The sequence below is a fragment of the Sinohyriopsis cumingii genome, chromosome 2 (assembly GCF_028554795.1).
Source record: "Sinohyriopsis cumingii isolate HCF-2022 chromosome 2, ASM2855479v2, whole genome shotgun sequence".
NCBI lineage: Eukaryota > Metazoa > Mollusca > Bivalvia > Unionida > Unionidae > Sinohyriopsis > Sinohyriopsis cumingii.
The window spans coordinates 40,489,885-40,504,141 of NC_142962.1; the positions used below are offsets into that span (position 1 = coordinate 40,489,885).

At 35.3% G+C, this 14,257-nt stretch overlaps 1 protein-coding gene across 1 annotated transcript in view; it reads left to right on the plus strand.

The window, feature by feature from the left end:
- The window catches only part of LOC149804700 (uncharacterized), a 190,878-nt gene that overhangs the window by 133,822 nt on the left and 42,799 nt on the right, over positions 1-14,257 (plus strand). The window contains exons 21-23 of the mRNA XM_089943218.1: positions 229-354; positions 4,863-5,087; positions 13,200-13,286. Of these exons, the coding sequence (XP_089799344.1) occupies positions 229-354; positions 4,863-5,087; positions 13,200-13,286 (438 nt within the window). The remainder of the gene's footprint in view (positions 1-228; positions 355-4,862; positions 5,088-13,199; positions 13,287-14,257) is intronic.

Consider the following 14,257-nt stretch of genomic DNA (forward strand, 5'->3'; position numbering starts at 1 on the left):
GTTGGTACCAGGGTACTTATTTGATACTATTAATTTATAGACAATTGGTAGGTAACAGGGCACATTTTCCATACTATTATTGTATAGATGATTGGTACCATGATTCTATTTCCATACTATTGTTTTGTAAACAATTGGTACCAGGGTACATTTTCCATACTTTTTATGTAACAAAAAGTATGAATATTTGTGAATATATTTCATCATTAAATGATATTACCTTTGCAGGCTAAAGCAGAAGAACAAGGAATGGAACCAGGTGACCTGGTCAAGCTGTCCCAAGCTGAACTGACCATGCGTCTAGGGACTGACCCCGCCATGATGGGAGCATGGAAAAAGAGGGGAGGCAAAAAGGTGAGATCTACATAAGGTATAAATGTATAAAATGTGCCCAGTAGTGAAGCTCATGTCAGCCATCACATACTGTTTTCTCAGATCAGAGTCTATGCTGTTTCCTTGAATCATGTAATGTGTTGTGTGATCAGAGTCTATGCTCTTTCCTTGAAACACGTAATGTGTTGTCTGGTCAGAGTCTATGCTGTTTCCCTGAATCACGTAATGTGTTGTCTGATCAGATTCTATGCTGTTTCTCTGAATCACATAATGTGTTGTCTGATCAGAGTCTATGCTGTTTCCCTGAATCACATAATGTGTTGTCTGATCAGAGTCTATGCTGTTTCCCTGAATCAGGTAATGTGTTGTCTGATCAGATTTTATGCTGTTTCTCTGAATCACATGATGTGTTGTCTGATCAGAGTCTGTGCTGTTTCCCTGAATCACATAATGTGTTGTCTGATCAGATTCTATGCTGTTTCCCTGAATCATATAATGTGTTGTCTGATCAGCATCTATGCTGTTTCCCTGAATCATATAATGTGTTGTGTGATCAGAGTCTATGCACTTTCCTTGAATCACGTAATGTGTTGTCTGGTCAGAGTCTGTGCTGTTTCCCTGAATCACGTAATGTGTTCTCTGATCAGATTCTATGCTGTTTCTCTGAATCACATAAGGTGTTGTCTGACCAGAGTCTATGCTGTTTCCCTGAATCACATAATGTGTTGTCTGATCAGAGTCTATGCTGTTTCCCTGAATCAGGTAATGTGTTGTCTGATCAGATTTTATGCTGTTTCTCTGAATCACATGATGTGTTGTCTGATCAGAGTCTGTGCTGTTTCCCTGAATCACATAATGTGTTGTCTGATCAGATTCTATGCTGTTTCCCTGAATCACATAATGTGTTGTCTGATCAGAGTCTATGCTGTTTCCCTGAATCATATAATGTGTTGTGTGATCAGAGTCTATGCTCTTTCCTTGAATCATGTAATGTGTTGTCTGATCAGAGTCTGTGCTGTTTCCCTGAATCACGTAATGTGTTCTCTGATCAGATTCTATGCTGTTTCTCTGAATCACATAATGTGTTGTCTGACCAGAGTCTATGCTGTTTCCCTGAATCACATAATGTGTTGTCTGATCAGAGTCTATTCTGTGTGCTGTCAGATCAGGTTCTATGCTTGTTTTGTCAGATCAGGTTCTGTGCTGTGTGCTGTCAGATCAAGTTTTGATGCTGTTTTCCTGAATCACATAATGTGCCGTCAGATCAGAGTCTATTCTGTTTCCCTGAATCACATAATGTGCTGTCTGATCAGATTATATACTGTTTCCCTGAATCACGTAATGTGTTGTCTGATCAGAGTCTATGCTGTGTGTTCTTAGATCAGGTTCTATGCTGTGTGTTGTCAGATTAGGTTCGATGCTGTTTCCATAAATCACCTAATGTGCAGTCAGATCAGAGTCTATGCTGTTTCCCTGAATCACGTAATGTGCTGTCTGATCAGATTCTATGCTGTTTCCCTGAATCATGTAATGTATTGTCTGATCAGAGTCTATGCTGTTTTCCTGAATCACATAATGTGTTGTCTGATCAGAGTCTATGCTGTTTCCCTGAATCGTGTAATGTGTTGTCAGATCAATCTCTATCCTGTGTCCTGTCAGATCAGGTTCTATGCTGTGTTTTGTCAGATCAGATTCTATGCTGTGTGCTTTCAGATCAGGTTCTATACTATTTCCCAGAATCACGTAATGTGCTGTCTGATCAGATTCTATGCTGTTTCTCTGAATCAAGTAATGAGTTGTCTGATCAAGCTCTATGCTGTGTCCTGTCAGATCAGGTTCTATGCTGTGTTTTGTCAGATCAGGTTCTATGCTGTGTGCTGTCAGATCAGGTTCTGTGCTGTGTGTTGTCAGATCAGGTTCTATGATGTTTCCCTGAATCATGTAATGTGCTGTTAGATCAGAGTCTATACTGTTTCCCTGAATCATGTAATGTGTTGTCTGATCAGAGTCTATGCTGTTTCCTTGAATCACATAATGTGTTGTTAGATCAGGTTTTATGCTGTGTGTTGTCAGATCAGATTCTATGCTGTGTGTTGTCAGATCAGGTTCTATGTTGTGTGCTGTCAGATCAGGTTCTATGATGTTTCCCTGAATCACATAATGTGTTGTCAGATCAGGTTCTATGCTGTTTGCTTGAATCTTAGTAGGAACAATGTAGAGTGATGTTGGGTACACATTTTGTAGGTGAGAGTATGTAAGAAAACATGCTAAAATTGCAATCAGGTGGAAATATATAAATCTCTGATCATTTGTTTAGTAATTTGAAACAAGTTGGGGGTCAATGAAAACTACCAGAGAAGGGGATGTTTTCACTGCTTTCCTATTTCTTAAACTTCTTGTCATTTTAAGACGCAGAACATTTTATGAATAATGGAGGTTTGTAATTTCTATATAAATAGGTTGCGTGTTGTAATACTGATTAATTTAAACCTTTTTGTACTAGCCACTTCCTTACAGTCATCTAAATTTTGGTCTCAGCTGTGACTTGTTAGTGAAGTTTTTAGGTGAAAGCAGTCTGAGTACATACATGTATTGAAATAAAAATAATATATCTTTAGGCAAGGTGTACATATTTTGTTGTGATGTCTTCTGGCATCTGAATGCTTACCTGAAATTATAAGTTTAAATGGAGTTTTACAATGTCTTCAGTTTCTGTAAAGAATTATAGCCATTTTATGTCTTATTTTACAATTATTACATTGTGTTCTTGATATACAAAAATTATTTTCATCAATATTTTGTGGAAAAGGTAAATCAGATGTGTGTTATGTATTGTATTTTCACAATACAGACATGTTTTCCAAAAATACAAATATATATATTTAACTTTGCTATAATATGTGCATTGGTTCTTAGCTGCTTCAGTTTAGTCCAAAGTTTTTGTCCCTTATAAAATTCTTTTCAGTTTGTAAAATGAGCACAAATAAAATATTTGATCAACCTGTAATTTCTAACTGATGTAGATTTCTTTATGTTCTAAGGCTGTTCCCTTTGAAATAGTTTCTCCTCTAAAATAAAACTTGATTATTTGAAGAATTAGGCACATTCTCTTTAAACAAATATAACATGTGCCAGATCTAAGTATCATATTTAAGACAAGTTTTTGTCCAGCCCATTTTATAGACATAGCAATCACTTTCATGTGTAGGTGTTGGCATTGGCAACTGTTATGTCTGGTTAAAGCTTTTCGTCAGTTCTTTGATTATGGTCTTGACATGTGGGTCCTGGCCTTCTTGTATTTTAAGATTGGCAAGTTTTTTGTACTGACTTTATTTAGATCAAGTATATAAAATCTTAGGTTGTAAAAGATAAAAATCAGTGATAGCCTACTTCTTATTAACATCACACCTTCTTGTTCATGACACTTTCTTGCTGACAGTTTAATATTTGTTCGGTTGTGAAAAACTCAGAAGTCAGCATACATAAATAAGGTCTACTGCCATTACGAAGCAAATTAAGTGGTTTGTTTTTAACCTCTTAATGCATATCCATCTTACATTGGTATATAATTGTTTACTAGTTTTTTTAAACCCACATTAGAGTGAAAGTGAGACACAGCAGTCGCTTTTCTATCATCATAGTTATTAACAGTTTGTTAAGGATTTGGCTTAAGTTTTTCATTTGCTTATATTTCCTAAATCCCTTGATAGATTTGCCCCTTTGACCTTAGGGTCAAGGTCCCAGTCATTGAAAATGAGTGTTAAGTTTGTTTCATTTGTTTCCAAGACACCTTAATGGATATTCTTTATAGCTGGGATGAAGAATTATGAAACTGGAACAGTTAATTCAGGGACACATTTGTTTGCTCCTTTGACATTAAGGTGAAGGACAAAGACATTCAAGTTCAAGTTTTTTAGTTTTTTTATTTCTCCATAATCCTGTAATTTATTCATACTTGAAATGAATTATTATGAGGCTTGGACAATTCATTCTAACTTGCAGTGCTCAACATTTTGACCTTGAGGTGAAGGTCATGCATTTTTACAGCATTACTTTATGAACTTTACATGTTAGAACTGGCCTAAATATTCTTGCTTGCTGTGTAGAGAATTTCTAGCAACAAACAGAGAAAAGAACCAGTCTGACATAAGAAGTACTTTATATAGCAGTGCAGTGAAACACAAGCTCTTTTTCTGAGCTGTTTGACAGTTTAAGCAATGATCTCAAGGGATCCATTCACACCTTTTTGCAATTATTTAATTAATTTTAAACTTTGTTATGTTTTCTAAATTATTTTTGTACATTTTGATCTGTTGAATGGAATTTTAAAACAATGAATTGTATGCATTTCCAGTTTAATTATGGACTTTTAAATTGAAAACTTGTGTAAGATGATGAATATTGTGAGATACAAAATTTAGTTAAAATTTGCTTTATCCAACGTCTTAGGTACTCTTTTTAAAATAGCCTTTTTATATTAAATTGTAGTATAGCCTATGTTTTTAAAATATCATGTTTGGACTGATTAGTTTGGTGAAGACGACTCGGATGAAGGTAAGAAAAAAGTTGTTGGCACATTCACTGGCGAGTTTGGCTCAGAATATTCTCATCCTGCTATTCGAGTCACATTTCTTGAAGAAGATCAAGATCTGGAAATGACACACTTGAGAACAAAGAGGAAAGTTCGCTTTGCCCGCACAGGCTCTGGTCAGAATGAATCAGATACTGACCCATCAAGGTCACTTCCATCTCAGGTATCACAGCTGAGTGCAGATGCAGGAGCTTCCTAATCTTCTAATACAGATTGGCTTCAAATGTAGTCTTCAGTTGTTTCAATTCTCTTAAGATTAGCTGATTGAATTGATAGCTTTTGGTAATTTTTGCAAAGTTTTGGGAGTGAGAACTGAGTGAAACTAACTGCATGGAAGTCTTAAATAAGATAATGGCAATGTGTTGTTCCTGTGGTTAATGTTTACTCAATATTTGACAACAAAATTGAGATTGAAACTAACAGCATGAAGGTAGAACTTTCATGGTTGAATTTTGAATAACATCTAGAAGCTAACTTTGTGATTTCTGATGATTAATAATGCAGCATGAATGATTGCCTTGAGCTAAACTCTATGCTTTAGTACAATTTGAGCATATCAAGGGTCTCTGTAATCCCCATTGGGGTATTTCAGAGTTTTTCAGAGTAATACCAATTCAAGGTATCTTAAGGGCTGTATAATCCCCATCAGGGTCTTTCAAAATCTTCCAGAGTAAAATTGATTGTGTTTATTCAGTGACTTACCGGTATAAAAAGCATTAACATACTGAATAAGTAATGTCTGGCACATCTCAGTATGACTGTGCTTAATGTCTTCTAGATGTTTGTCTTAGTGATTTCGGGCCACTCTGATCTCGTTGAATTCTTGTTCTAAAAAAATTATTTCCAGAGTCCCAGATGCACACAAAACAAAAAAAACACAAAAAACAAAAATTTAAAAAAAAAACATTTTGTACGAAAAACCTTACAAAACAGTTGTATGGCCGTACACTGATGCAAATGGGAAAAGACATACAAATTACGGGTAAACTGTACAAGTTGACACCTTTAAATTTGTTATCTAACAATTAAAGGCAATCCCTTCATATTCAATGCAGTTTGTCATCTAACACTGGTCAACAGTGAAATCATTACTGATTTGAAAAGGCCCTAATCTGTAGTATTTTGGTGTGCCGAACACGAATATAACCGTGAAAAATTTGTATTGGCTCTCGTTTTGAAGATATTCATATACCTCATTTTCTATGTTTCACTGTGTAAATTTCTCCAGTAGGACTGCAGCAACATCCGGAATAATGATGTAACATTGCATAATACCATCATGCTCACATCATCCACAGTTGATTGCATCATTTTCTGATGCAATGCAATACTAATGCCATGAGGCTGCTGAAGTAAGTTGACGTCAGCAGTGTACTATACATGTGTAGGCCTATTATACTAATGCCAGGCGGCTGCTGAAGCTGACGTAAGCAGTGTACTATATAAAGCCCAATCAGATAGGTTCAGCATTTAAAATATTTTAGACGTTGTGCGAGACAGTTCAAGCTACTGTTACATAAAACTTATTATTTTATCCATTTACGTACAATAAAGAACAGTAATGCCTCGAAAGTGTGTTAATACCGCGGACAATTTTTGCTATATTTGTGGGGAAGTGACATTTGCCAACCAGAAGAAAAGTATCAATTCTCAAGTGAAGAAGGCATATCATCTTTACTTCGGATGCAAGGTTGGTGACCAAGACAAGCCTTGGGCTCCGCATATATGCTGTGCTACATGTACAACACAGCTTTCACAGTGGTTGAATTGCAAAAGGTCATCAATGCCGTTTGCAGTCCCAGTGGTGTGGAGAGAGCCAAGCAACCACCTAAATGACTGTTACTTCTGCTTGGTTCCTCCTCTTTCCGGCGGAATAACGAAGCGAAAGAAGTCGAGAATAGTCTACCCAAACATTCCGTCTGCATTGAGACCAGTTCCACATGGTGAGGGACTTCCTATTCCAGAACCTCCAGCAGAATATTCTCTTGATTCATCTGACGAAGACAAAGGTGAGTCGACCTGTTCTTCTCCTGGTCCATCAGCATGCAGTGATCCAGATTTTCACTGTGGTGCATCATCAACCCCACACAGAATAACACAGGAAGAACTAAATGACCTGATTCGTGATTGCGACTTATCAAAGAACAAGGCAGAATTGCTAGGATCAAGACTCCAACAATGGAATCTTCTAGAAGAAGATGTCACAATTACTGCATATCGAAAGCGCCACCAGCAATTGGAGCCTTTCTTCAGAAAGGAAAGTAATCTGATATTCTGTTCCGATATTGAGGGCCTCATGAATGCTTTAAAAATCACTCATGACCCACAAGAATGGAGACTATTTGTGGACTCTTCGAAACTGAGTCTCAAGGCTGTGCTTTTGCACAATGGAAACATTCTTCCATCTATTCCAGTAGCGTATGCTGTCCACATGAAAGAGACATACGATAACTTAAGGCAGCTACTGAATTCCATTGAGTATAACAAGTACAGCTGGCACCTCTGTGGTGATTTGAAGGTAGTTGCCCTTTTAATGGGACTGCAGCAAGGATATACAAAATACATGTGTTTCTTATGCGAGTGGGATAGCCGAGCAAGGGAAATGCACTACATGAGGAAGGAATGGACTCACAGGCAGAATGTAGCCACTGGAGAGAAGAATATCCAACACCCAGCTCTGGTTGAGGCTCAGAAAATCTTGCTACCACCCCTTCACATCAAACTAGGTTTGATGAAGAACTTCGTGAAAGCCATTGACTGGACTTTGCCAGCATTCCGATACCTGCATGAAAAATTCCCTCGACTCAGCGAAGCAAAGATTAAAGAGGGAGTTTTTGTGGGTCCTCAGATTCGAGAGCTTTTCAAAGATGACCGGTTCAACAACTTGCTGGAAGGTGACGCGAAACAAGCATGGAATGCTTTTCGCCTAGTTTCTACAAACTTCCTCGGAAATGTTAGGGCAGAAAACTATAAGGAACTAGTAGAAGACATGTTGATGAAGTATAAGAAACTTGGCTGCAATATGTCTCTAAAGATTCACTTCCTTCATTCCCATTTGGATTTCTTTCCTAGCAACTGTGGTATTGTTAGTGATGAACACGGCGAACGTTTTCATCAAGATATCGCAACAATGGAACAAAGATACCAGGGAAAATGGTCCACTACAATGCTGGCTGACTACTGCTGGACACTCCTCAGAGATGCTCCCGAACAGCTGTACAAGAGACAGGCGAAGAAATCTAAGATGTAGTCAATGACTTGATTTTTTATAGGTAGGCTATTACAGTTGACCTTTTACTATTGGAATGCATTTCGTTATGTAAACATTAATTTCTTGCAGATTACAAAGAAACTAGAGCCAATTTTGCAATTTGACTGTCATATTCGTGTTCAGCACATAAAAATTGATAAGAATTGACTAATTTTATTTCAGTAACATGACTTTTGTAAAAATTTGTTGTCCAGTGTAATCTAACAATTCAAGGCAGTCCATACATAGAAAATACAATTTGTCATCTAACAATTCAAGACAATCCTTACATAGGCAATGCAATTTGTCATCTAATCTAACAATTCAAGACAATCCTTACATAGGTAATGCAATTTGTCATCTAATGTAACAATTCAAGGGATTGCCTTTCATATAGTAATCTAATCTAACAGTTCAAAGCAATCCTCAACATAGGCAATTCAATTTGTGACCTAATCTAACAATTCAAGGCAATCCTTACATAAGCAATTCAATTTGTCATCTAATCTAACAATTCAAGGCAATACCTTATTGTCCATTAAATAATAATGACAAATAAGGCAATAACTAATAACAGTTCAAAATGTAGAAGGAGTGAATAAGATTTGACATCATTGGTAGTAACAGTTGACAGTTCAGCTGTATACCATCACTGTGTCTGTCATTGCAACTGACACATTTCAGCTGTATTTCAAGACAGCTGAGAGTAATATTTGACCCTGTTCTGGTGTATTTCATGACTATTTAAATATTAAAAATTGACACATTTCAGTTGTATTTAATGACAGCAACAATTTACTCAGTTAAACTTTATTTAATGAAAACTTTTTTGGTAGTAACAGTCAACAATTTACTAATTTTAAATGTATTCAGTGACAGCTTTGATAGTAACAGTAAACAATTTTCACATTTTTTACATGTTTTAGTTGTATTATATTGGTTTTGTTTAGTCACAAAGTTAAGTCTCAATGGTGGAGGTGTGTTGAATTTACTTGCTACAATTATTTTGCTGTTGTTAATTAATGCCTGTAATAACTCTCAGATTTGATGTTGTCCATAAACGTTATATATTTTACTTTGACTCATATTTGTTGATTTGGTCAAACCTGTTTGGGATGAACTCTTTCCAGGTTGACTTATTGCCAGAGATGGCCAACCTGGAAAGTTTGTATGGTTACAGTCATATGTCTGTTACTATGAATTTATTTATTTATTTATTTGCATGTTATGCAACGTTAAATTTTTGTTGATATTTAAATTTGTAATTAAGAATTTTTTCACTAACCCAAAAGATCACCATATAAAATCTGTACTGACTGTATTTGTGCATAAATTTGACTGCTCCTACTGAAATGAAACAAAAGCCAGTACAGTTTCGTATTCAACATGTATTTTTTGTTAACATCAACTCAGAATAATAATAACTGTAGTTCACCAACAAGTTTCATGAAAAGTTGAAAGCTCATTTTCTCTGTCTGAGTCATCATCAACTCTACTCCATATTTGCTCTAAGTCCTTGACAACTCTAGGCCCATATTTGCTCTGAGTCATTATCAACTCTAGGTCCATATTTTCTCTGCTTCTAAGGAATCAACTTTCACATATCCCTTTCTCATTATGTGTCAAGAGCTTGCATTGTGTGATTCCAAGGCTGATTTATAAAAGCTTTTACACCCATCATTAAAAGAAGGGATACATTTGCTTTTGCATTTCTCCAGATATTCAGTGCAAAAAGTGCAAAATGTCACAGTGTTGCCTGGTTCATACTTAACCGATTTGGCCCCGATCCCGTCTGTAGGTGTGATGAGGTTGTACCCTATTTCCGAGCTCTGCAGCATCAAAGTCATTTAAGATACACCAACATGGGTGGTATTACAAAAAAGCAGACAGATATAGCTCTAACATGATACCAAATAGCCTGGAAGTTCTAGTTGCACTACAAAATACAGAGGGAAAAACCTCATTTTTTGTACCCGTTTTTTTTTCATCCAAAATTTGCTTGTGGTTGGAATGTGATTTTGTGTCCGGATTTTAGACCTTTTTACCTCAGATCTAAAGCAGACCAGTCTGAACTGCACACAGACAGGTGATCCTTTGCAAGAACTAGGATAAGGTGAGCATTTGGAATAAAGAGTGGTCTTCATACGAAAATGATTGGTCCATTAAGCAAAAAAAAAAAAAAGAACTAGAACTTTTACCCTTCTGCTCAAGCGCAAGCAAAATAACCAATGGAAAATGATGTTTCTAATCCAACGAAAGCATTAGTCTCATGGAAAATCTGTTGAAAGCCGATGTATTATGATGTATTCAGAAATATATAGCCCCCCAAATTTCTTTCTTACGCACATTTCAGGCGAAAACGACAAAAACCTCTGGGGCCGAATGAATTAAACTTTTGTGTTCATTTTCCCAGCATTCCTGCAATCACACTTTCTCTTGTCATCATTATCAGTGGCTGTTGCATACATTGCATATACCAATTATCTACAATTGTTGCTGCACAATGCATTGAATGTTTGTGAAAATGACATAATTACTGCAACACATTGTTTGGTATAATTTTGGATTATTCTTTAAGTTGGTGAATGGGGCCTTTTCCTATTGGTCAGTACTAGCCTCTCTGTAACCTTTATTACACCAGGCTCCTTCCATGTGTATGAAGACTTTTGAAATCAGTGCTTGGGACTAGTACACCAGACTAGTTCCATGTGTATGAAGACTTTTGAAATCATTGCTTGGGACTAGTACACCAGACTAGTTCCACCAGAACAAGGATTCTTATGACACTAATCAAACTAATTTGCATGGACAAGTGGCTTAACACCTGTACCTTTGTATCATTAGCATACACTGTACCTTTGTATCATTAGCATACACTGTACCTTTGTATCATTAGCATACACTGGACCTTTGTATCATTAGCATACACTGTACCTCTTCAAGTGCAGGATGTTGGTAGGTACTCAATTAACATAATAAACAGGATCAATTAACCCATTAAAAGGAAGACCAACTCATGACCAATTAACTGTTATGATAGCGACTATTGGTAATTTTCACTGTGTCAGTGGATTAGTTATTGCCTGGTTTTAGTGATCCACTTTCAAAATCACCATTCACAGAATAGCGGATTAACATTAATTCCGAGACCTGGGATCTAGGAAGATGTTCTGTTTTTTTTCCATGAAGGATCATTGTTGTCGGATCTTTCAGTTTGTGGTTATATTGCAGTTGCCATCAAATCCTTGAAAAGAATTCACATTATCTGGAACACTTGGGAGATAGTTTTTTTGCCAGGATGGTAGTAAATGAAGAATAAATTTTGGGTCTGAGGACATTTTGCAAATGAGGTTGAGTGAAATGTTTGGATAAATGTAAAACAGATGATGTTTTACTGTACCAGCCATCATGGCCAATTTAACTCAGTCTTCTAGCCTTGAAAAGCCGGCAAAGCTATATACAATGTATAGGGACAAAACTCAACTTATAATCCTTTGAGAAGATGAACATATATATTGGACATCTTGCTGTGGTTTGACTGCTTATATGCAGTACTTGAAACAATACATGATTGTTTCAGTAGAAATGGATCATAAAAGATAACTCTTTTAATATATTGTCAAAAATATTTAATAAACTTTTTAAATTAGTTCTCTGTTAAAAAGAGAGAAGAATATACTTGAAGCATTGATGTTCCAGATTTTATGGATAATGGTAGTTATGTATTATCACAAAAAGGAAGATGACTTAAATACAAATAGTTTGAAGTTTATTTTCATCACTTTCATCTTTTGTATTACCCAAATCATCTATATTTTGAGCTTGCAATACTTTTTCATCACTTTGATCCTCTTAAATACTGATATAAAATTCAAATCATCCAAATCATCAGTATTTTTAATACTTTAATACTTTTATTCAGTGACTAACAAATTTGCACAAGTTACATGTCTCTTACTAATATGATACCTCCAACAGGTGATGGATGGATTGGATTGTTCAATTTATGAGATCCATATTTCAAGGCCAGACTCTTATCGGGATTACACTTGTTCATGTCAACCATGGTATTTGCGCCAATGCTATTCTGCTGTTCTTTAGGTTGTAGAATCAGCCTTCTCTCCTATTGTTTCAAATTAACTCAGCCTTTTACTTCTCCAATTCCAATGCCGAAGCATTTTATATTCAGTATTCACACCTTCCAAATCCGTTTACTCAGATAGTGTTTTTATTATTAGTTGTAATTCTTAATTTTCATCTGATATAAGACCTATGATACCAAAGTTTGCTATTCTAAATTTGGCTTTCCAAGACAGGTTTGATGGAATGTGAATGTATGAATGTTTATTTATATGTACTGATTTTATGTTGATGATAGGAAAGGATGATAACAATGTGTTCTGACTTACCTCATTCTTTCAATATTAATATTGGTATTCTTTACATGTTCCTATGTTATTATTGTTATCTGTTTTCAGTACTGAAGTGTGTTTTTGAGGGGTTTATGGATCATAATAAACAATGTGCAATATTTACATAATGCAATTGAATGCCAGGTATTAACTTAAAACGATATCTTAAGAGAAACAAATGCAATAAAATTAAAAACAAATGCTTTCTCTTTGATATTTGTACTACAGTGTAAGTTTCACAGCAAACTATAAATTACTCAGGATGATAGAAAGCCACCCACCCCAAGAAAGCACAATATATTTGAAGACGAGATTAGTTTAGTTATGTACAGTTATTCAGATTTCATAAATCTGATGATAAATGTTGTAAAGTTATTGCAATAAAGTAATACAAACTTGAATATGGACAAAAACGAGGGGAAAGTTTTCAGCCCTCAGTTTGAAATAAGTACAACATATAATTTAATAATTTTCAATCATTTGTCTTGGAGGACTAAGTTTATAACTCTGAAATCTCCCCAAGACCTGAAAATTTAGTATAAGTTAAAACAAGCATGAGGGTGAAATATTTTGCATTCAGTTTTCACACTTGTCTTGCTAATTGTGTGTATAGGAAGATTCGGGGAGCATAGTGCGGCTAACTAGCTCACAACAGGCTGCGTACAGGCATCGGAAACGCATGGGCAAAATGCATATGAAGGTAGTGATCACTTACATGTATCCTCCCAAAGGTTGTCTGCTTACCAGCTTAATCCTGCATGCATGGTCCACAGTTGGTGTGTACTAAAATAGCATAGTATATTAAAGGATTTCACAGAAATGTATAGAGTGCATAACAAGTTGAAACAGACCCGCGATTGAATTCACTGACTACTGCAATGTTATGTTAATGAATATTTTGTGCAGATTTGTTTTATGTAATCTCACAGTTTGAAATGGTTCTTGGCTTCTTAATGATTAATATGGAAATATTCCTTTGGTTTCAGTACATGTTTGTTGATGACAGCTAAGTGTTTTGTAAAGATTAAATTAAAATTCTTCATTTCACAGAAAATATTAATAAATATTCAAGCTGATTAACCATTGTCTGACTTTCAGTTTTAAGCAAGTTATAAAAATAGGTTTTGTACCATAAATTCTCTTAAATTTGTTCTGAATATATATATATATATATATATATATATATATATATATATATATATATATATATATATATATATATATATATTTTAAACACTTGTGTTAATTTTTTTCTAGCAATGTTTATACAAACAATGACCATCATTCTTTTAAATACAGTTTTTTTTAAAATATTCCACCAGTCTTAGGCTGGTTCTGTTGCTTTGAAAATAATTATTTGTCTGTCCCTAATTCCTTAGGCTGGTTCCATAACTTGTAAAAATAATTATTTGTGTGTCGCTAATTGCTTGTCTGTGTCATTTGTATATTGTTCACAATACTTGTATCACTAAATGTTTAGTTTTATTAAATTGTGAGAATTTGAATTATAAACCAAAAACATCTTTATCTTCACTAATTACCTTTGTTAGCCTGGGTCAGGCATAGTGACATCTGGTGGAGTTTTCATTGAAAAGAAGGTAATTTTTAGTAGAAACATAAATGGAAGAGGATGGTAACTTACATTTGTATTCAATTTTAGGAGTAGTTTAG